General features: G+C 51.1%; 1 protein-coding gene across 5 annotated transcripts in view; it reads right to left on the bottom strand.

The window, feature by feature from the left end:
• Positions 1–21857, bottom strand: part of SEPTIN9 (septin 9) — a 145941-nt gene that overhangs the window by 37337 nt on the left and 86747 nt on the right. For all 5 annotated transcript variants that reach the window (XM_069872867.1, XM_069872868.1, XM_069872871.1 and 2 more), the window contains one exon: positions 20111–20770. In XM_069872867.1, coding sequence (XP_069728968.1) covers positions 20111–20770 — 660 coding nt within the window. The remainder of the gene's footprint in view (positions 1–20110; positions 20771–21857) is intronic.

Genomic DNA, 21857 nt, shown 5'->3' on the forward strand with positions numbered 1-21857 from the left:
TGATGGGGGTTTGCCCGCATGTCTGATGTGTGGTCACTCAAGGCAAAGAAAAATAAAAATATTCCCTGTGCCAGTCCTGTCTGCTCGTTGCCCAACATTAAAGGAAGCCACTAAGTGTTACTGAACAAAAACACAAGCCCCCTCTGAGGGAGCAGATTCACATTTCTCAGCAGCCTTTGCAATTCCATCTGCAAAACAGAAACATCATCTCTTCCCCCTCTGTGAAGCACTTTGATATCTCTACAGCAAAGCAGGGCGAGGGAGGGGTGTTTACCTTCCTGGAAACAGGGAGCAGCATTTACACCCAAAACAACAACAGCCTCAGCACAAAATTCCAAAGGAGAGGGAGCAGTTGCAGATGGAGCAGAAACAGCCATGGATTCAGAAGACAAGGAGGACTAGAAAATAGCTTCAAACACCGCAGGGGTTTCAAAAAGTCATAGGACCACATGGTTTCTTGGCCCATTTAAAAGCCTTCTTCATCCCTTCTTCCCACACAGCCCTTGTTCCTGCCAGATCACTGCCTGCCTGGGCTGCTAGGTTAATTTTATTGCTGGAACATTGAACCAACCTTCATTTGCAGGGGGGAGGTGGGAGGGCTCTGCTGTTTAACACTTGGCCACGTTCATGCTGTGATTAATATCACCCGATGCTCAGATACCAGATGTTCCTGGGGCAGGCTGGAGCGTATCCTAAATTGCACCAAAATGGAATTTCTGGGCAATTTTCAGGGAGTGCTGAGGGCAGGCGCTAATGGGAAAGGAGAGATTTACACAGATAGGCAAAAAAACGCTCCCCATGGGGTTATGGCACTGGTCATAACCCCTGGCTTGGCTGCAAAGCCACGTGCGGCACTTCTTACGATGAATGCCTTGTAGTTTTGGGGGGGATTTACTCCAATTCCCATTCTTCAGTGGGTCACAAGCCTCCGATTTCCATGTGTTCACAATAAGAAGGACTTCAGTTTTGCCCCCACCTCTGCTGGTCTCCTGGAGCTGAAGCCCAGAGTCCCAGGTGAAGCTCCAGGAGGGAATTGCTGGTACGGGAACAGTAAAACTCTCATAAGTTTTGACCTCTCCACGCTGCTTCCCAAGGGTCTCACTGCAAGCCCACTCCAAAGCAAACCTCACCAGCCAAGTGCCTTGCTCCATCAGCAGCTTCTCCCCACTCCTGCTGGGAGGAGTGCCCTGGGGTCACCCATGTGGGCGTCCATTTAATTAGAACCAAATCCTATCACGTTGGAAACAGCCATTCCAGCTTTTTGGAGGCCACACACTGCCCTGCTGTACAGCTGACCTCGATCAGGGTGATGTCTCCTGGTGCTTTGCTGGGTACAAAGTAACGAGGTGCATCTGATACAGCAAGTGGAGCTGAGTCCAGTGATCTGTTCATCTCCAGTATCACATAACTCAACACTTGCTTGAGAAGGGTGAGCACCTCGCTGTGCCTCGTGGCCACAGAGCAGCATTTGTGGCAAAGTCCCTCTGAGGCTTTGGACCCAGCAGCTGTGAGCACAGAGGTGCTGAACCAACAGCTACTGAGATCAAGACAGAAGGAAACTTAGTGGAGCATCTTCAGCAAGGTGTGAGGTCTGAAAACCTCGCAACAGAATTTCAGTGACCTCTTTGCATGGTTTCTTCTCCTTCTCCACCTCTGCTGATCCCACATGTGGACCATGGCTGATGTCCTCAGAAAATGGATTCAGGCAATCCCAGGACCTGCTCGTTTCTCCTTTCTTCTTCGCACAGGTCTGGGAGTTTGGATTTGAAGTTCAGGTCATTCTCAGGTGCCTCAAATCAGCTCATCTCTATAATTAACATTTAATCCACACATAGGTGGCCAGTTTGTGTTTCACACACCACTTCCACAGCATCGTGTGCCACTGTGACTCGTGGCAGTCCCTAGCGCTGGTGCCAGCAGGGTTCACGCTATACAAGACAAACTGGGGAGTAAAATAACATCCAGGGCAGAAAAAAAAATAGTATTAGCTGGGCCCTCTGCCATGGGCATGAAAAGAACCAATGAAAAAGAGCTTTTTTCCCCTTGAAGCTCCATTGCTCCCCACTGCCAGAGTCAGAGACACTGGCTGCTGGCAGGGAAAGTGTGGGAGCATGTGTACGTCCATGTGTCCGTGCAGGAACTGCGGGCATGAGAAATCCCACATCCCACGGGGCTGCCCTTTGGTTTCTACTGAAGCAATAAGTTCTGACTGACACCTAAAGCCTGATCTCGGGGGGTTTGTCAGAGCAGGAAGGAAGGGCAATCACCCTGCAGGCTCTCAGTCCCTGCCACAAAGGACTTCACCCAAGCGAAGTCACTTTCTGTTTCTCCTCCAGCTTTTCCCACCACAGAATCGTCTTGTGTGTACAAAACCATCACTGAATCGTGAATTTACACCCAGAAACCAAAAGTAAAAAGATCTCTATTATTCACTTCTTTGAGCAAAGGCTAAGTCAAGCCAAATACATCAGCTTTCGTGGACAGGACGAGCATTTGGCAGCCAGCAGGAAGGAATGGGAACGTGGGAATTCCTCCTACGACTTGGCAAGGGGCTCTTCCCCCAGCACAGGAGCCCTCTGGGGTCTGTTCAGCCTCTGCCAAGCTAAGAAAGTCCCTCATTCAAGCACTCGGTAATCTCACAGGATATCCTGTAGATCAAGGAGGAGTTTGGATGAGGTGCTGGATGGATTCAAGCTGCTTAATTGCTGAAGAGAGAAACGGGAAAGGTGGGGTGGCAGACCTGGAGCTGAGATGTCCTAATCTGCTGTTTGAAGAAACACTTCTCTTCCTACTGAATACAGAAGGTGTCTACAGCACATCAGCTACCAAGTCGGCTGTGCTAAACTATAACATGAGGTCTGCCTGCAACGGGCTCCATCATGACATGAAATAAGCACTAATATTTCAATATTTCCCTTTTATACCTAGGGGCATTAAAAAGCAGTTGGCCAGGGGAACACATGGTGGCTCACAGCATGTGCGTGGTCATCTTCTGGAAAAGGCTCTCCCTCCCGCGGGTGTTTCTGCCCCTGCCTATGCACACATGGTGAGGGGACATGCCTGGCCCAGCCCCTGTGTGCTCCCAGCAGCAAGATAAATCAGGCAAGTGGTGGCACAACAAGGTCTGCTGAAGGACAGCTAGCTGGGTTTTGGATGCAGTCACCAATGGTGTTGGGCATGCAATGCAAGTATCTACCCTAGGTCCAAAACGCTCATTCTAGGCATCATCCAGCACCACCCCAACACCAAGACAGGGCCTGAGGCTCTCTGAAGATTAATAACGCCATTTAACTCCACCAGAGCTCCAAGGCATGGCTTCCAGCTCCTTCCTCCCTCACCTCAGCTATTCCCATCACCCCATTCCTCATGACAGGGCACATCCTGGGGTTTGATGCTCTTCCAACATCAGGGTGATAGGGCATTGCTGTGTCCAGAGACACAGAAGAGACAAAACATGCATCCTAAAAGGTACTGAGGCACTTAATTCCAACTAGGCTGTAATGATCCCCAAGAGATTTCAGTATACATATAGAAACACCCAAATATGAGAGACGTTTAGAGGCAGATCAACACCACAATTGTATCAAGTGGGGAATGAAGCACCCAAGTCTCACCATCACCACTCTACCCTACACAGCATGATGTACACATAGACTGAGATCACCAGTCAGGACTGAGGACAGTGTCCACACACACATGACAGAGGCCAGGAAAGCAGATGGGTGCATTTGCTGGGGAAGTGGAGCCACCCAAAGCAGTAGCTGCTCCTGAAGAAGCTCTCAATGGATCATCAGGAACCATCACAAGAGTTGCTGGGGAGACAGTCACCTCTAAGAAAGCACAGTTTGGCTTTAGTTGTTAATAAAAGAAACATTTCTTCAGACTTTCTGTGCATGCTCGGCACATGTTTTGATTTTGGGGTTCATTTGTACCTGTTTGGTTCCATTACACCTAATCCCTAGCTTTACAGTACCCACTGACCTAACATCGTAAGAGCAGATCATTCTTCCTGGTCCAGTGGAAGGAGATCCCTTCACAGGACATATTCAGAGCAACTCTCCTGGACAAACCTGCAGGACACCAAGGACGCCCCAGTCTTATCTCCATTTCCTACAAGGACTGGAGAATGTGGCCAGAGGATGCTCCAACCTTTGAGTCCCACTGGATCCCCCATGAGTACCCAAGCAGGAGAGGCACCACCCGCTGACCCACAGCAACATGTATCTCTGGTTCCAATGTACCAGGCACTGTGCTCCCCACCAGCTTCCCAAACCCTCATCTCATCATGGCCAGCACAAAGCAGCCACTGAGCTGATCTCCATCACCTCATGAAAGCACAACAGCCCCATAGTAAAATCAAGCACTCCTCAGAGGTGCTCTCCTCTCCAGGCTGAAGATAAAGGCAGTAGCTTTGCTCTGCAATACTCACAGCCTCTTAAAGGTCATGGGCCCTGTTAGGTTTGAGGTTTTCAGTTCTGCAAGATATGGTATTTCTGATGTCCCCTCATAGCCAAGTACAGAGAGAGTCACTGATCTCAGCACGTCCCTGGGGCCCAAGTCCCCCCACATCCCTGTAGCACCAGGAGTTCTCTTGGGAGTTTTTGGTCATGAAAGAAAAATATTACTAAGGGTTCCACAAACAGCCCTCAGATCCAGAGTCAGGGATCATTCGAGCAAGGGCTGGGGTGCAAATTTAGACAAAGAACAATGGGGAAACCAGCTGTCCCTCCAACCTTGCCAAGGGAAAGCCTTCTACCCAAGGAAAGCCGCATCCTGCCAGGACACTGGACAACTCAAACTGCTCAGACCCCCATTATAAATCAGCTCCTTTATGCAAGGGAAGAGATTTTTAGGAAACAACCTTGATGGAGAAGAAGTCACCACAATGCTCCTGTAGTCTTTCACAGCCCTGGTAATTCATTTGCTGGTAAAATCTCCACCCAAAAAGCGCACAAAGCACCTCAGCTCCAGCTAAGAGTCCCTGTGAGTAGGAAAGAGGTTATGTACTAGGTACTGCTGTGTCTACCAGTAGACTCAAAATCCCAGATCCCTTTGCTTAGTGCCCCTCCCTCACCCGGTGTACTGGTGAACAGGGATCACCATTCACATCCCACCAGGCTCTTTCTAATGCCACAGCACATGGCTTCTGGAAAGCATCCTTAAAATAACCTTCTTAACAGCCCTCCCAGGTTGCCAGGACCAGCAAATATGTAAAGGCTAAGGCACAAGAAGAGGAATGCAAATCCAAGGCATGAAAACATCTGTTTCTTCCCTTTTCATCTCACAGATTTTGCATTTGAGGAGCACCAATTTCAGATAGCTTGGCCAGGCTAAGCTCTCTTGGTCTTTTGCCTTTCAAGGTCAAAGACTGGATGCTGGGTTTAGACCTTGGGGGCTGTGGGCAGGTTGGGTGCAGCCCTGCTCTGCCCAATGCCGGAGGGATGTCCCTTCCCATCCCATCCCATCCCGCCCCACTTCCCCTGCAAGGCAGCGCACACAACATCTGGACAAGGCAGGATCTCAGGGTCTCAGAGGCTCGCTAAAAATCATTGTTTGTCTCCAAATTGTCCATTCATTTCAGATTTAAGACAAACTCAGTGATCAGCTTTGGCCTCCCTATAGACTGGCGAGACAAACATTGCCCTCTGCCCCACATGGAGCCTTTCAATGAGCCATTTCCAAACCTCTTCCCAAACCTCTCCGTGCCTCTCCCACTGCTGCAGCCCCAGAGCTGTGTCCCTCTGCAGGAGCCGTGGGAAGGAGGGCACGTCTCGCACAGGGACGCGCTAGCCCACAGTCGCATGGAGGGAAGGGCTGGGAGGGGGACCTGGGGGTCAGCCAACACGAAGAAGAAAAATAAACCAACCACACAGCGATTTACACAGCAGCATTTGCTCCTTCCTGCAGACCCACATTTTCACCACAGCTGCTCAGCAGAAGTCAGGGATGCTGAATCGCCTGAAGGGTTCCAGGACACTTCAGTGGAAGGCGGCTTCCTTTTCTGATTAATTCACCCCATCTACCCTACCCAAGGGCATCTGGAGCCCCTTGAGCCCAGGGAGGTGGCACAGACAACTGCTGCACCAACTCTGCTTGCAAGGTTTTGCTCCGGGATGGGGTGAGCAGGGCAGCAACAGGCTTCCACTCAGCACCACTTGGGACAGCAGAGACTTTTCATCCCTTCCTAGTTCTGCACAACCACTTTCCTGGTCCCTTGCACAGCGTTGTAGCCATGCAAGCAAATGGGATGCATCCTCACTGCCACACACAGGGCAAATAACTGTATTTCTATCCCAAACCATCCACCGCATCTGTCCGTCCAGCCCTGTAGCCCCAGCATGGCGTGTCCAGCCCACCCCTCCACTCCTGCCCCCCACAGCTATGCTGGAATGAAGCAATGCCAGGCCCAGGGCTGGGCTCATCCCCCAGGAGCTTTAACCAGCCCCAGCACGTTGTGTAAGAGCATCAGGCACCCCTGATGTATTACAGGACTGCATACACAGCTTTCAGCCAGCTGTAACCACTTTGGGGATTTAAATCAGCCTCATCTTCCCCTCCCCCAGGTTTGCCGGCCAAAGCTTTCCAGGGGAAAAGCATCCCATGGAAAAACCTGGGAAAACAAACAGGGTGTGCCTAGGCAAATCCCTAGCCCCAAGGGCTGTGCTGCTCAGAGTTTAGCAGGTTTATGTGCCATGGTGTAAGGTGAGCATCACCAATCTGCATTACTGACCTCACGGCACAGAGCTTCTAGCTGGGGATGGTACTTATCCCCTCCTGATCCTCGCTCCTGCAGGGCACCCAGGGCTCCCACCGCCCACACCAAACAGTGTAGGAAAAGAAGAGGGTCAAGGAGGAAAGCTGGGGAGGAGGATGTTCCAAGCATGAGCACTCCATTCATGCTAAACCTGCCTGAGAGGTCACCCACATGCTCTGCTTCTGCCCCCAGAGCTGGAACAACGCCTCCCAAAGTGACTCAGGTCCCAGCATGGGTGTAAGAGGTCTAATTTTCCTTCCATCATGAGCAATTTTATGATTCTCAGTGCGGAGGAAGTCAGTGTGAACGAGCTCAGACCAGCCCATGGGGCTGCAGAGAAAAGTTCTGAACCATACCCCACTTGGCCTGCCTGCAGCCCTGCAGCTCCCACCTCATTTCTCCACTGCAACGTGGGCTTCCAGCCACATGGCACAGGTATATTTTAGCCATCTGATCACATTTTGAATAAAATTACCTAAATCTCCATGCTCCAGCCAACAAACCGGGCTTTGGAAAAGCTTTCCATAATGGGGCAGTAATTCCCAGTGAGATGAATTACACCTGAAGATGCGACACCCATCAGAGAGCTCCATCGAGGACCACTTTGCTCTGCAGAACCATTGCCATCCCCTCTGCACTGCCTGCACACGAATATTCTCATTTCTCTTCCATCCTTGTGCATCTCTGTCCTGGACAGACACACAGCCAGCTGCTATTCCCTGCCTGGCCAGGTAGATGGTGCTCAGCCAGCACAAAGTGGGAAATCATCTGGGCTGGAAGAATTAAATCGTCTCTGATTAAGCCAATAACTCAACGTGGTTTCCGCTGACAGATGTGGAAGGTCCCGCTCCCACCCCAAATGGGACCGACTCAAATCCTCATCATCTATTTTAGACTTTCACCTTTCACTTCGGGCTGGAAGGCGACAGATAAGCCGGTAGCAACCATTTCATCGAAACTAATGCTTTCCCAACTCTCATTTTCTGCCGACAAGTCGCTCCGCTGATGCTCTGTCCCCCACCCTTGACCAGCTCTCCCCACACATTTCCCACAAAAACCAAAACACAGCAAAGCCCAGTGGAGCAGGAAACAATTTGCACATTTTCCCCTCCCCTGCGCAGCTGGGATGGGGGTTCAGGGGGGCCCCTCGTCCTGGCGGATGCTGCCGAGCGCAGGCAGCGGGGGGGTACAGGCTTTCCATCACATCCCCGCAGGGTCACTCTCCTCTGCTGTGCCGGATGTAGGATGTCTAATATTTCTCCAGTTCTGTTTTAACACTCACACCATCTTGGGAGCAGGAAGCTGGAGCCATTTCCTGCAAAGCATTGCTCTGCCCTTCAAATATTTTCAGCCGCGGTGCAAGCTGTTTTAAAACCATGCCTGGCAGCTGGAAGTGCAAAATCAGAGGAGGAGCCTGTTGAGGGAAAATTCAGTTTGCAAAACATATCCAGTCCCCATCGCCACAGAGCAGCAAGATAAATATTGCCACAGGCAATAAAAGAGAAAAATTAATTTTGCATGTCTAAAAATGAGAAGGAAAAGCAAGAACACAAACCAATGTTCTTTGTGTACCTTCCAAGGGACGAGGCACTGTACCCCAGGAGAAAGCCACAGCCACGGCCCCCCTTGTCTCTGCAGCCCATGATTTGAGGCTTCTCCTCAAGCTCCGCCAGGGGAGGTTTAGGCTGAACATTAGGAAAAAATTTTTCACGGAAAGGGTCATTGGGCAGTGGCAGAGGCTGCCCAGGGAGAGGGTTGAGTCACCTTCCCTGGAGGGGTTTAAGGGACGGGTGGACGAGGTGCTGAGGGACATGGTTTAGTGATTGATGGCAATGGTTGGACTCACTGATCCAGTGGGTCCTTTCCAACCTAGTGATTCTATGATTTCCTCTTTCAGTGGAGCCTAAATGATGCCTTTGGTTTGCTCACTCTTCAAACGACCATCCCATAGATCATCTGTCCCACAAATAGGCTGAAATAACCTCAGTGAGACCCTGCCTGCCCCTCTAAGCAGAGGAGAAATGAAATGTTCATTCCCTGAAGCTCTGCAGAGCATTTTCAGACCATGCCAGGGCAGATCTGGAAAGCCCATAGATGCAGATTGGCGGAGCTCAGCCCCATCCCCACATCGCCCTCTCAGCAAGGAACAGTCACTGCTCAGCACCATCCTTTCTCCCCATCCCTGAGTTCACACACGCAGAGGAAGGGTCCAGCTCTGTGCAGCATCTCTGAGAGTCCCTTTTCCAGATAGGAGGACCCTGTCCAAGCTGTCCAGGGACTTTTGGACAGAGCAGGACTGAGGCTGAAGACTTTTGGATGGAGCCTGTGCCCAGCAGGAGCAGCCGGGAGGAGGAGGGAGGTAACAGTCTCCTTTCTGCTTGCTCTGAAGCTAAGAACAGACACAGCCAACAGCACAAGCCCAGGGATCCCCTCTGCTACAGAAGTGGCTTTGTGGAAGAGACGCAGCATGAACAGGGTGGGAGCTAGGCTCTCCTCTCGTTTCTTCCTACTCTGCTTTTCTCCTTCATAACCCATGTTCCTTACTGTTTTCCTCTCTAACCAGAGATTTAAATAAGTAGTTGGTTTTCCTGTGCTGTCTGAGCTTTAGAGAGGTGCCCAGGTGTAGCTGGGTTGGGGACAGCAGGGAGGGGCCAGACGGTGATGAGAGCCTTGGAGCAGCAAAAGTAGGGTACACGGCTGCTGGTGACACCAGGAGCAGCTTCAGCCCAACAGGAGAAATGTAAACAAATCCCCCAGGGTCCCACACAGGCTCTGGGGAGATGCTGAATGATGGTAGCCAAGGGGTGAGGCAGAGGGACGGCAGCCCTATCGCCTGCTGCTGTCCCTGCCGCTTCAGCCCCTGTGTCACACATGAGCAGTGGTTACCTATCTCCTCCCAGCTCTTCTTCTCCAGGTGACATGTACAGACACGTGGCCTTGCTACAGGGAGACAAAGCCGTGCTCCAGGACCCATGCAAAGGCTTCTCCAAGCTCCCACCCACAGAGCTGCTCCTTCACAAGATTTTTCTGCACGGGAAGTGAAGCCACGAAGCAGAGAGGAAACCCCAGGGCTCCTTTAAGGCCACGCAGGAACCCTTCACCTCCCAACCTCAGGGCGTGTGTTTCTGGCTGTAAATAAACTTTTATTTACTACACAAAGTAGGGCAAGGAGGACGATTCCCCAGGGGATGGTGGGAGGAACATCAGAACTATGGCAGGATCTCAGATTTCATCTGACTCCACAATATGACTCCTGGAGACCTCAGTCAGAGTGACACAGGACTTGACAACACCTCTCCTGTGGCCACATCCTACCCAAGTCCTGCTTGTCCCATCATCTCTCCAGGGCTTGGCTCTGACCAGCCACCCTAATCCCAGAACCACCAGCTTGGGAGCAAATTCAACGCCCACATCCCACAGAGCAACACACAACTGAGGTCCATTCTTTGTAGGTGAACCACAATGGATCTAATGCTTCCCTCCCAGGACCACCTGCATCTCCCTGCACCCAGCACCGATGTGCTGTATTATCAAGGTCTTCCCCACATTTCAGAATGCTGAACTACCTAAAGCCTGGGCATCATCTTCAACACTCAGTTGCATTCTCTCGTCTTCCCCAAGGCCACCAAAATGGGTGGACTAGGGATCTTGGGGGTGGTGTGACCCCAGGGAGGGCCTCATCAGCCTGCAAACTCAGCCTCCCACTTCCATCCCCTTTATCTATGCGTTGGGCTGCAGGAGGAAGCGAGTTCAGCCAGAGTTTGTCTAAACAATTAAGTTTTATCAGAAAAGCTGCTCAGATCTACTCATTCTTCCCGGGACAAATCTGGAAAACTCCAAGGTAATCTCCATTCTCCTTCTGATCTGCACGAGATGGAAGCAGGGAAGGAAAAGATGAGACACAGAGCATCCAAACACACCACCAGCACCTGATCCACCTCCCTCAGTGTCAGCATTCTCCATCACTCATAGATCAGGAGGTAGCATCCATCCCTACATCTGCTTCCCACACACACAAAGTTTGCCTTCCAAATCAGTTTCTCCTCTCCAAGCTGCAGGTTTTTCACATTTAGGAGAAAGCAGACTGAAGAGCAGAGTAGACAGGAGAAGGGTTTGATACAGAAACCATTTGATATCCTCTCTCTCCTCCTGGACAGCTGGACCTCTCTATGTAGAGCCACGGCAGTAAGCTGGGCAGAACAGCTTCTTCCATCCTACACAATCCTGAGGTGCCTCTGAGACCAGGACCAGCAATTTCCCTATCACCAGCTGAACCTTGAAGAAAGGACTCAATGCAAGGCCCGAACCCAAAGCATCTTGCACCAGACCCTTGTTACGAAAGAAGAAACTGGAGCAGATAGAGGGATTCACCCAGAACAATAAGCAAGTGAACAGCAAGGGCAAGATCCTGGCCAGGCTCTCCAGCCATCCAACCTTCTGTCATCTTCTCAGTGTTTTTGTGGCTCTAGGTCCCTGAACTTCACTACAGATGAGAGTGAGTGAATGCCCAGGTGATGGAGGGCAGTAACCTCTATTCTGTAACAGCACGAGCCTGAGCATTCATAGCTTCAGAGAGCAGGGACTCATCCTGTATTTTCACACAGCAGAGATGCAGAGAAGGTTCAGAGGACATTATCGCTTCGGTGCATCAGTAGAAAGCAGCACAGCCACCCAGACCAGAGCAAATTACAAGCAGAGTAAACAAAAAATCCCATCCAGAGTCATAATGTGCAGAGGAAGCAAACACAGACAGGGTCTCCAGTCTAAGCTCGGTAGGGCAATACCTATGATGTCCTTCCAGACCTACCCATCACATAAGAAATATACTCCAGGAGCTTTTATGCTGGAGTTGAAAGCAATGCCCTAAAATTTAAGGCTTATGAGCTACCACACAGTTGTAACTGAGAAAATTCCTTTTCAAGAGCTTACGTATCATTAACTTTTATCACTGTCCTCTCCTCCTAGGCACCATACCCTTTCGGATTCCCATCTAATCTTCTTTCCCTGAGATCTCCCCAAACTAAGCTTTTCTTTGAGAGAGGGAAGGAATGTCTGTTCTACTCCATGCACAGGAAGAAAGGAGGAGAGGGGAGAAGGCAGATCATAAAAAGTTAAAGTACTGTCGATAAGCATCAAAGACACTCTGACCAGTGCACTTAAGTAAATGATTGTCCACAGCGACCTGTTTGCAGAAAAACTTGACACAAGGAGACTAAGTTTGCTGGGGGGCTGTGAAGCACTATTGATAACAAGGGATTAGTGGCTTGCACAGCTCTGTCCTGCTGCCACATCTTTTTTCACTTCTATCTTTTTGACTCTAGAAATACTACACACAAATCGTCTCGCCCAAATGGAGACATCTCCAGCTGAATCGATTCTCTTTACACTCAGCAGAGAAAAACAAACCCTTTGAGGACACAATTCACACCAGCCTAAGACAGACATCAAGATGAATATCTCAAGTGCAGACATCTCAAATGGAACGGGGTAAATGCCACACAGTACATATGGATGAAGCCACATGCACGAGATCCATCAGGAGCGTTTCCTGCACGGTCTTGCATGAGCAAGACGGACAGAAGCTTAATTCAGAGACAAAAGGAGCTAGGTACTCGGCTCCCACTAGACATTTTTGGATTCCTTGGAGACACTAGCCAGGGACAATGCTAGAAATGCTACATGGAAAGCCTTTGCACATCCAGAATTCAGACAACATCCAGGGGCTGCTAAGACCACCCGACCCACACACCACCTGACACTGCCTCTTGGGTTGAAAAGCTAACTATAAACCCAAGGTTATGCTGATATTTGCTAGAGCACCAACAATCTTTGAACTTTAAGGTTTTGAAAGATGCTTTTTTTCAGTCACTCTTCATCCTTGTTGTACTAATTGCCTTTGCTATGCAAAAAAACCCAACCCACTGCTTCTACACAGAAGAAACTGCAGACAATAGAAGTCAAGCAACCAAAAGGCCCCAAGCTTCCACTCCTGAGCTGGCACAGCAACCTTAGATGGCTTGTTAAAATTATTTGCTCTTCAGAAATGCATAAACATCTGCAGCATTTTGTTGTTTGCAAAATGGATTGGACTAGACCCTTCAGCTTGGCTCCGTCTCTCAATATGTCTGGTACTATCTTCATGCCAAGATGAAACAAAACAATTCAAGAGAGTGAAATATTTATGCGTGTGACCCTACAGACATCCAGAGAACTTCTACACAGAGACTCATTCAGAAGACTAACAAAATGAATGGCCCAAATTCAACTCTCCCAAAGGAAAGCAGCCCTTTCCTCAAGTCCCTCCTTTAAAACCTGTAGCAGATGCAAGAAAAATTGGGTCCCAAGAAGTCTGAGCACAGGCTGCAATCCAAGACTAGCTGCTTCTTCCATTTATAGCCACATTCACTTCAGCTTCATAACAGCATCTTGGACAATCCAAAAGTGTCTGTGTGCCTGTTTGTTTGCTGGAGGAGTAGAGAACACAACTGGCTTGCTGTCAAGTTATCTTGTTTTGCTCACAACAATGTTTGATCTTCTCCAAACAAAGTTATCTCTCTATAATCTCCATACAGTTCCTCAAGTTCTCTTATACAGTTTATAGAGTTGGCACCATAACCAGCCTATGGTGTCCCTTCAACTACTAGCCAACAGAAACATTTGAGGCAGAGACAGAGGTCTAGAAATAGTTCAGAAGAAAATTATTGCTTAACTACAGAAGGTTCATCACCACTGCCATCACTTTCCTCCCCCGGCCGACAGCAGAGAAGTCACAGTACGAGTGGCCAGGCCTTACTGCAGGAGATCAAAGCAAACTCTTTGTTTTATCTTGGTCAAGATAACGGATTTTATTTGCCTTATCAGCTTGTAGGATGATTAACCTAATTGTGAGAAAGCTTAAAGATGCCAAAGGAGTTGATGGGCGGGGAGCATGTTCCCTAGCACGACTGCCACAGGCTCCAGATGTGCAGAGACCACAAGTTAAACAGAGAAACTCGTGGGTCTGTTTCATAGACTGGTTCCTGCACTTGGGGCACAACAACCCTGTGCAGCTACAGACTAGGAGAAGCCTGGCTGGAGAGCTGCCTGGAGGAGAGGGACCTGGGGGTGTTGGTTGACAGCGACTGAACATGAGCCAGCAGTGGCCCAGGTGGCCAAGAAGGCCAATGGCATCTTGGCTTGGATCAGAAACGGCGTGACCGGCAGGTCCAGGGAGGTTCTTCTCCCTCTGCACTCGGCACTGGTGAGACCGCTCCTTGAATCCTGTGTTCAGGTCTGGGCCCCTCACCACAAGAAGGATGTTGAGGCTCTGGAGCGAGCCCAGAGAAGAGCAACAAAGCTGGTGAGGAGGCCAGTTTGCATGCATGGAGGTGCAGAGCCAGGAGGGTCATGTGGCTGTACAGGACTCACACCCCAACACAACAGATCCCACAGGCCTGCAGAGAGCCGAGAGCCCAGGTGCCATGCAGTTGGTCACCTTCTGCCTGGAATGGGAAGCTTTGACCTCTTTAGAGGTACATTCAGCCTTAGATGCTTCCTGCAAGGTTCAGAGAGCAATGACATTGATGCAATACCCAGTCCAGACACCAAACCCAGCAACCAAAGAGACTTGGCAGGTTGTGAAGCCCTTCACCAAGAGGATTCTGCAGCTCAGCATCCATGGGTTCGCCCTCTCCTGGTCTCCAATGACACGAGGCAGGGAAGTGAAATGAGAACGGTAACGTTTCCATGGGGAAACTATTCCTTCGCATAATGAATCTCCACTGGGGACATCACTGTTTTTCCTATGGGCTCCCAGGGAATTCCAACAGGGCAATTGAATTCTCCATGTGATCACACTTGGCTCTGGCAGCCCCTGCTGGAGACCGAGGGCAGGCAAGCTCGCTGCCCAGGGTGCACCCTGTGTGCCTGGAGCATCCATACAGAACCATGACGGCATCCATACAAACTGAGCTCACGCAGACTCAAGGAAGGAGACACGTGAATGCCAATGAGACGGAAGCTGAACATGTCATGAGTTTGAGAACAGCGTTCTTGGGGGACAAGGATGCACAGCAGAATTACCACCACTGGCATCCTTCCTGACATCCTCAGTGCCCAAAATACACCCCAAAAAGCAGTGAGGTGCACTGGCTGGTTCCTGCACAGCAAGGAACAGGGTGCACAGTGAGAGGGGAGAAAGCAGAAAGCCCACGTGGGCAGGAGGCCGTGCACGTGGCATCCCGGATCAGGCAGCCTGTCCGTAATGGGATGCAATCATCTCCTCCTCACATGCTCCTGTTCCTCCGTTCCAAGTCACTGGCGCTGTAAGTCTCCGTTTTTCCAGATTATCTCATTTTTGGCACCTGAGCTCACAAACTGAGACTCTGCGTTTCTCACTCCGCCTCTCCATTTGGAATCTCGGGCTGTAGGCACTTTCCTGTTAAAAATAATAACAGCAACAACAAAAACAAAGACTAGCCGGAATCTAGCCCAAATATGTCAGCTGGTTTTAAGGAAATGTTTCCCAAAGCTTTAATCTCTTTGTACAGTTCAATTGCTGTGCAGCTCAGGGAGCTGGAAATGATTATTCACTGCATCTCTACTCAGCCCTGGCCGCTCCACTGTAGGGAGCGTTAATAGTCGTTCAAATTCTTCTAAACTCTAGCAAGGCAGCCCAGTCTCATGCTGAGTGTCACCCTTGCAGGACAGCATAGAAGAAAAACCACCCTGAGGCTTGGGTTGCTTTGCTTCTCCATCACTGGGTGTCCAAGGCATGATGGGGGCTTGAGGCTGGTTGGAGCTGCAGCCCCATTGAGGCTTCCACAGCACAAAGCAACAGGTCGCTGGTTTTTTGATACAGCCTTTGCAAAGAGCTCTGTGGATCTGAAAATTTCCATTTCTTTCTAGTTTTCATTTTAGCTCAACTCTATGGAAGCTTCAAAAACATCAAGTTCTAAAGAAAAGGCTTTCCATAGGCATCCTGGGCTGGAAAAAGAATGAGGAAGTTGAATTGCTTCATTCTCCTGTTGTCCTCCTCTGCTTGTTCTGGAGCAAAATAGAGGTAGGAACGCTGCTGCATTTTAGGAGGTGTCTGGCACCTTGCGTGGCTGCCCCAAAGCAGGGCATCAGGCAGCAATGGGAGAAAGACTCCAAGAAGCTGGAAGCTCAGAGATGGTTCAAATGATTTTGCATATCACCATGAATCAGTGCAGAGATGTGCTTCATCCAGGCTGATGGATGGAACCTTGCACAGCAAGGTCAAGTGCTTATTTTAGGTGAAGGTTCCCATTATTCATTAGATCTGCTTTGATTTATCTAACCAAGCTCCTGAGCATCCTCACAAGAAAGGACCACGAGGGAGAACTGTGTCTCTACTGGGTGTCAAGATCAGGAAAATGGGGTGAGCACAGAAGCAGGTAGCAGAGTAACAGTGAAGAGTGTGCCCTGCTGGCAGTGTGCAGTCCCCAGGATCCCTAGCAACATGACTGCAGCAGCTCGTGCCAGAGAAAAAGGGACCATCAGATCAAACAGGCTTCTACTTCTCATCCAGGCTTGCTTCTAATCTGTCACCCAAGATCCCAGAACTGAGCCTTCACCACAAATACAAAGAGGTTCAGATTTCAGGGGAGCAGTAAACTAATGTGGAAAGTATTAACTTTTCTGGGCCCAATGATGCCTTTCCCTGTGATTCCAACCACCACCAGGTTGCAAGGAACAAGAGAAGAGCCTGGCATTCAACCACACATGCACAGCATCAGCAACACAAGGCATCAGTGGAAGAAGATGCTCAGGCAGGAGGATGCAGCAGGATTAGCCATGACTGGCTCAACACGGCTCCTTCCGAGGATTTGCCTGTCCCACATACAGTTTTGGGGAGCCCTCAAGATCTCTCCTCTGCAAAGGGGGAGCAGATGTCACCAGATGAAGTATTGCTACTTGAACAGTGATTCCCCTTTCTTCTCCTGGGCAGCTATGCTCAGCCTGCCATGGAGGAAAGGAGCCTGGTGGGGCTGTCCCCGTGCCCAGGGCAGTGAGGGGCATCCCAAGCAAAGCCACTGCTTCAGAGCAAGCCAGAAATGAAGAAGAGGATCAGAGCAGGAGGTGATGGGAGCTGAGCAGGCCAGCACCCTGCCAGCTGCAGCACCAGAAAGAGTCACCAAAGCAAGGACCCAGCCACCACGCTGGCCCTGCAAAGGGGCACTTCCCTTCACCTTTGTTTTATGTTTACTTTTAATTGCTTGTGCCTCTTTCTGCCCTTTGCATATTGAGCCCTTATACCGACAGCACAACCCTGTTTAGATTTCTCAGGACAACTCTGACTACAGCAATCCACATCACCCAGTCATCCCACAGAATCACCAGGTTGGAAGAGACCCACCGGATCATCGAGTCCAACCATTCCCATCAATCACTAAACCATGTGCCTCAGCACCTCATCTGCCCGTCCCTTAAACCCCTCCAGGGAAGGTGACTCAACCCCCTCCCTGGGCAGCCTCTGCCACTGCCCAATGACCCTTTCCATGAAAAAATTTTTCCTAATGTCCAGCCTGAACCTCCCCTGGGGGAGCTTGAGGTCACTCCCTCTCGTCCTGTGCCCTGTCACTTGGGAGAAGAGCCCAGCTCCCTCCTCTCCACAACCTCCTTTCAGGGAGTTGTAGAGAGCAATGAGGTCTCCCCTCAGCCTCCTCTTCTCCAGGCTAAACACCCCCAGCTCTCTCAGCCGCTCCTCATAAGGCCTGTTCTCCAGCCCCCTCACCAGCTTCGTTGCTCTTCTCTGGACTTGCTCCAGGGCCCCCACAACCTTCTTGTGGTGAGGGTCCCACAACTGAACACAGGATTCAAGGAGTGGTCCCCACATTTCCTTGTCCCAGCTGAGCAGCAGGAGCTGCCATGGGTACGCGAAGTCGAGCTTTGCCCAGGACGTGGTGTGCACCCGTGTCCCATCTCCCCATCGCCGATGGCTCAACTCAACGTTAAACCCACAGAAACACAGCCAACGCAGGGTTCCCCAGGGAATGCAGGAGAGCATGAGAAGGACTCACAGAATAAGAACAGAGATAGGGAGGAATATTTCTTGCTTTTCTGCCCCACAAAGAGACCTCCTGCCCTCCTCCCACCTTGAGAACCGCAGCTCTAGAGCAGGCTCAGCCCACACTACCAGCCACGCTGCCTTCACGAAGCTCAGCACTATAATTACTCCTTTCCTTTGTGGTTTTCTCTGAACTACGGAGCTTGCAGCGATTGCACTTCTCCTCCGACTGGCCTCTTCCTGCACAACACGCTTTCCTGCATACCTTCAGCAGCGGGACAAGGGGTTAAGGGCAAGGCAGCTGAGCACCAGCAGCTGGGGGAAGGCAAATCCCAGCACAGGGATAAGGGCAGCTGGAGGCAGCTGCCTGCGTCCCCTGCTCAGCTGTTTCCCCTGCAGAGCTGTCGAGCAACAGGAGAGAGAGTTGTCCAGCATCGCAGAGCATCTCTCAGGCGCCCTAAGCCCCAGGAGCAGTGAGAGGGAGCAGAACTCCACACCACGTGTTGCCTCTGCTGCAGGCATCAGGGAGCCAATGTTTTCACTTAGGGGGTTGTGGTGGGGTCAGAGCTGTAGTGGAGCTGGCAAGCATCAACAACATGCCTGATCCCATCCACAGGGCTCCCTGAGGGCCTCTGCACAGCCTCCCCAACTCCTCCATTCCCTTACAACAGCAACAAGGAGAGGTGCCATCCACCCATCCAGCATCCCAGGGAACGGGGATGTCCTGAAACGGGGTCTTGTGCGAGTGCAGCCTGGGGCAACCTTGAGCCATGGTGATGGAGGAGGTTGGAGATAACCACGAAAGGGACAAAAGCAGCTCTGGGCTGTATATCTGTGCTGACATGGAGGGAGAATGAGCTGGAGCACATTCGTACTCCTTCTATTCTGTCTCCTGGCTCTTTCTGGAGGTATTTAGACTGAAAGCCCCTTTTGTACCATTACCAAAGGCTGGCTTGCTCTGCAAGGCAGACCCCAGACAGCTGGGCTCTTAGGCAAAACTCAACCCTAGCAGCTGCCCTGGGCTTCTGGAGTTCATTTTTCATGCAAAGGGCCCTCCCTCTCCTCAGGCAGCTGAGGGATTCAGCAGCTTAGACGGTCTTTTGCTCTTAAAGTGCCCAGCCATCCATGGTTCAGAGCTTGCAAAGAAGCTCAGAGCAGCCCAAACCCAGCAGGATAAGGCTGAGCACCCACCCACAGAAGATGATGGGCCTCCTGGGCACCACACACACAGTGGCTGGGCTCACAGAGCCCGTAACGGCTGGGTCTTGGAGCTCAGCCGTGCCCAGCTGGAGCTGGACCAGCCTGCTGTCCATTCTTTAAGACCCAGCTCAGAAAGGCCACACCTAAGCCCTACACATACACAGCAAGAGAAACCCACTCAAGTCTTACAAGTTCCATATCAGCTCCACCACTGACTCTTAATTTGATTGGAGATCATGCACACACACCAAACGCTGGCCTCTCCAAGGGCCCTGTGACCGAGGACAGGAGATGGAGCAGGAGCAGGGTGTAGCAGGGCAAGACAAGGGCACGTGGTCCAGCTCCAGGGTCAGGCACAGACCTCCCAGATCCTGGCTTGGCCACCACACGCCGTCCCACAGCACCTGGAGAGAGGCACAGGGCGGGGAGCGGAGGTGGTGCCCTCTGACTGACCGCTGCATCCCTTGCAGGAGAGAGCTCGTGGGTGATGGGGAACAGAAAAATAATTAACAGGCCAGAAGAGAGAGAAAAAAATAATCTCCCAAACTTTAGGGAGAATAAATGACAGCTGGAGAGGGAGGGAAGTTGGCTTTAATACAGGATTAATCAAAACCAAGATAGAGCTAATACAAGCCAGGGCTCCAGTTTAATAGTGGCTCTGGTCCATGATGTTATTAGATTTTGGCTCCAAGGCAAAAAAAATCCCTGACTCCTGCTAATGAAGAGGCGGTTTCTGCCCCACAACCATAAGCAACAACACTAAACAACAAGCCATCACAGCAATGTTCCACAACCACCGCCTCTCCAGCATCTCAGAGGCTTTTCCAGAGGCAGCACAGGCGGGTGGGTCCACACGCAGGGCCCAAGCTGGCAGAATTGTTGGGTTTGGCATTTTCTTTTTTATTTCCTTATAGGCTCCAGAGCATTTTTTATTCAAACTGACAGCTCTTTCAGCCAGGATTAACCCAAGGATAACAGTCATGTCTATAGACACATCTGAGCACAGATCCAAGACCAGCCTCAAAAGACATCACCGCCTGAGCTGAAAGAGCAGCACACAACGCTTGGCATCTCCGAGCCCACAGCAAGGGACAAACATAGGTATGAGCCAGCACCTCACCCACGCAGCTGCCTGAAGCTGTACTCACCTTCTTCTCTCTTTGGTGGGCTCTCCATCAGCATCGTCGGTGGCTTTGGCTCTGCCTGGGGAGGCTGGGTGGCCAGGGGAGGCTCTGAACTCTCCACTGGCCGCACCGGTGGGGCTGGGACGTCAGCAGCCTTCGCTACCTGAATTTCTACACGCTTGGTGGCCGTGTCAGGGACAGGCGCGTTGGCAGTCTCAGCTCTCCGCTGGGGCATCTCAGGGATCTTTGATGCTGGCGCCTCCACCCTGCGGAGACCCGGCTCCTGGGGTTTGCCGAGGGTGATCTCAGTCCTCCTTGGGGTGGGCTCGGGGGGTTTGTGCCCCCCCACATCTGCCCGTTTGAGGCCAAACCTCGACAACCCTGAAGTGGAGTTCTCCACCTGCTTGGAGGAGATGTCAATGGAGATTTCTGTTCTTCTGGACACTGGCTCGGTCAGTTTGGGTCCAGAGAGATCCACTCTCCTCAGAGAGGGCTTGGGTGATCTTTGGACTGTGGGGTCTGCATGTCGGACGGATGGCTCCGAATTTCTGGCACCAAGTTCCTGAAACTTCTGTGTGGAGCTGGACACGGTGGACCTGAGTAGGGGGTTCGGGGTCCGTCTTTGTGGTGTGGAGGAATTTGAAGATTGATCTACCTCCTCAACCTCAAAAGATCTCTTCAGAGCTGAAAAACATGAAAAGGAGTTCAGAATTTAGTTACCATTCACCTTAGCATCTCAAGAGAGGCTGACAGATGCTGCCTGAGGCTCATAACCCCACTCCTCCTCCTCCTCCTCCACCACCTGAGGGTTCATAACACCACTTAATGCAAGTGGGGACTAAGGACGAGGCTCTGCCTTTCAGACAACTTCCAAACCCAGTAACAAAGCTGGAAGCAGAGCCAGAAAATTCAAACCAAGAGTACAAACAATCCCCACGCTGCTCTCCATCCCACCCGCACCTCACGCGTGCTCAAAAGGGGAGTGGAGGGCCCCTCACAGCAGAGTGGAGTACGCCACAGAACTCAGAGGCAGCCAACAGCCCAGCTTCCAATGCCTCCCCTTCTCTCTCGCATCCAAAGGATGTGCAGATAAACACAGGCTTCTCAGTGAGCACTGCCAGCAAAATACAACTTGGGAACAGGAAAATAATCCCAGGCGAGCACCAAATCCATAAAAATGCAGCAGCAAAACCAAGGGTAGCAGCCACGCAAGCTCTTATCCTTAAAAACATCCCTAGAGATCACCCAAGCCAAAGACTGAAGTGCTTTCCAAACACTGACATGAGATCCCAATGCAAGGAAGAGGCCAACAGGGAGGCCCTTAGGGACTTGCTAAAATCTAAGCATCAGCATCCCCATTTCATAAACAGAGAAGCCAAGAACGAAAGAGAGATGGGTGCAACTTCAGATTGGATGTTCTGATTCATTTGTGGAGAGGCAGTGGAGTCCCACCTCCACTGAGCCCCAGTACCGCATAGGATCTGCCCCCCTGCTCTCAGTCGTAGCAGAGAGAGCCTCCGTCTGTGGAGTGATGCTCCCCTCCCAGCCACACTGCTGAGGGCCAGCAGCTGCCTGACCTTGGCTCACACCTGGATATCTATGTGACCCCCATGCAGCCCTTCCCACTCAGCTCCAGCCAGACCTTGCTAAAGGAGCAAACACCCTTAAGGCCAGCAGATCCCGTGCTCCATGCAGGAGCCAGCTAGGTGGAAATGCAAGGCTGAACTTCATGGAAATGCAGAGAATCACTGCTGGATCCCACCCAAACGTT

The sequence above is a fragment of the Phaenicophaeus curvirostris genome, chromosome 19, assembly GCF_032191515.1.
Source record: "Phaenicophaeus curvirostris isolate KB17595 chromosome 19, BPBGC_Pcur_1.0, whole genome shotgun sequence".
Lineage (NCBI taxonomy): Eukaryota > Metazoa > Chordata > Aves > Cuculiformes > Cuculidae > Phaenicophaeus > Phaenicophaeus curvirostris.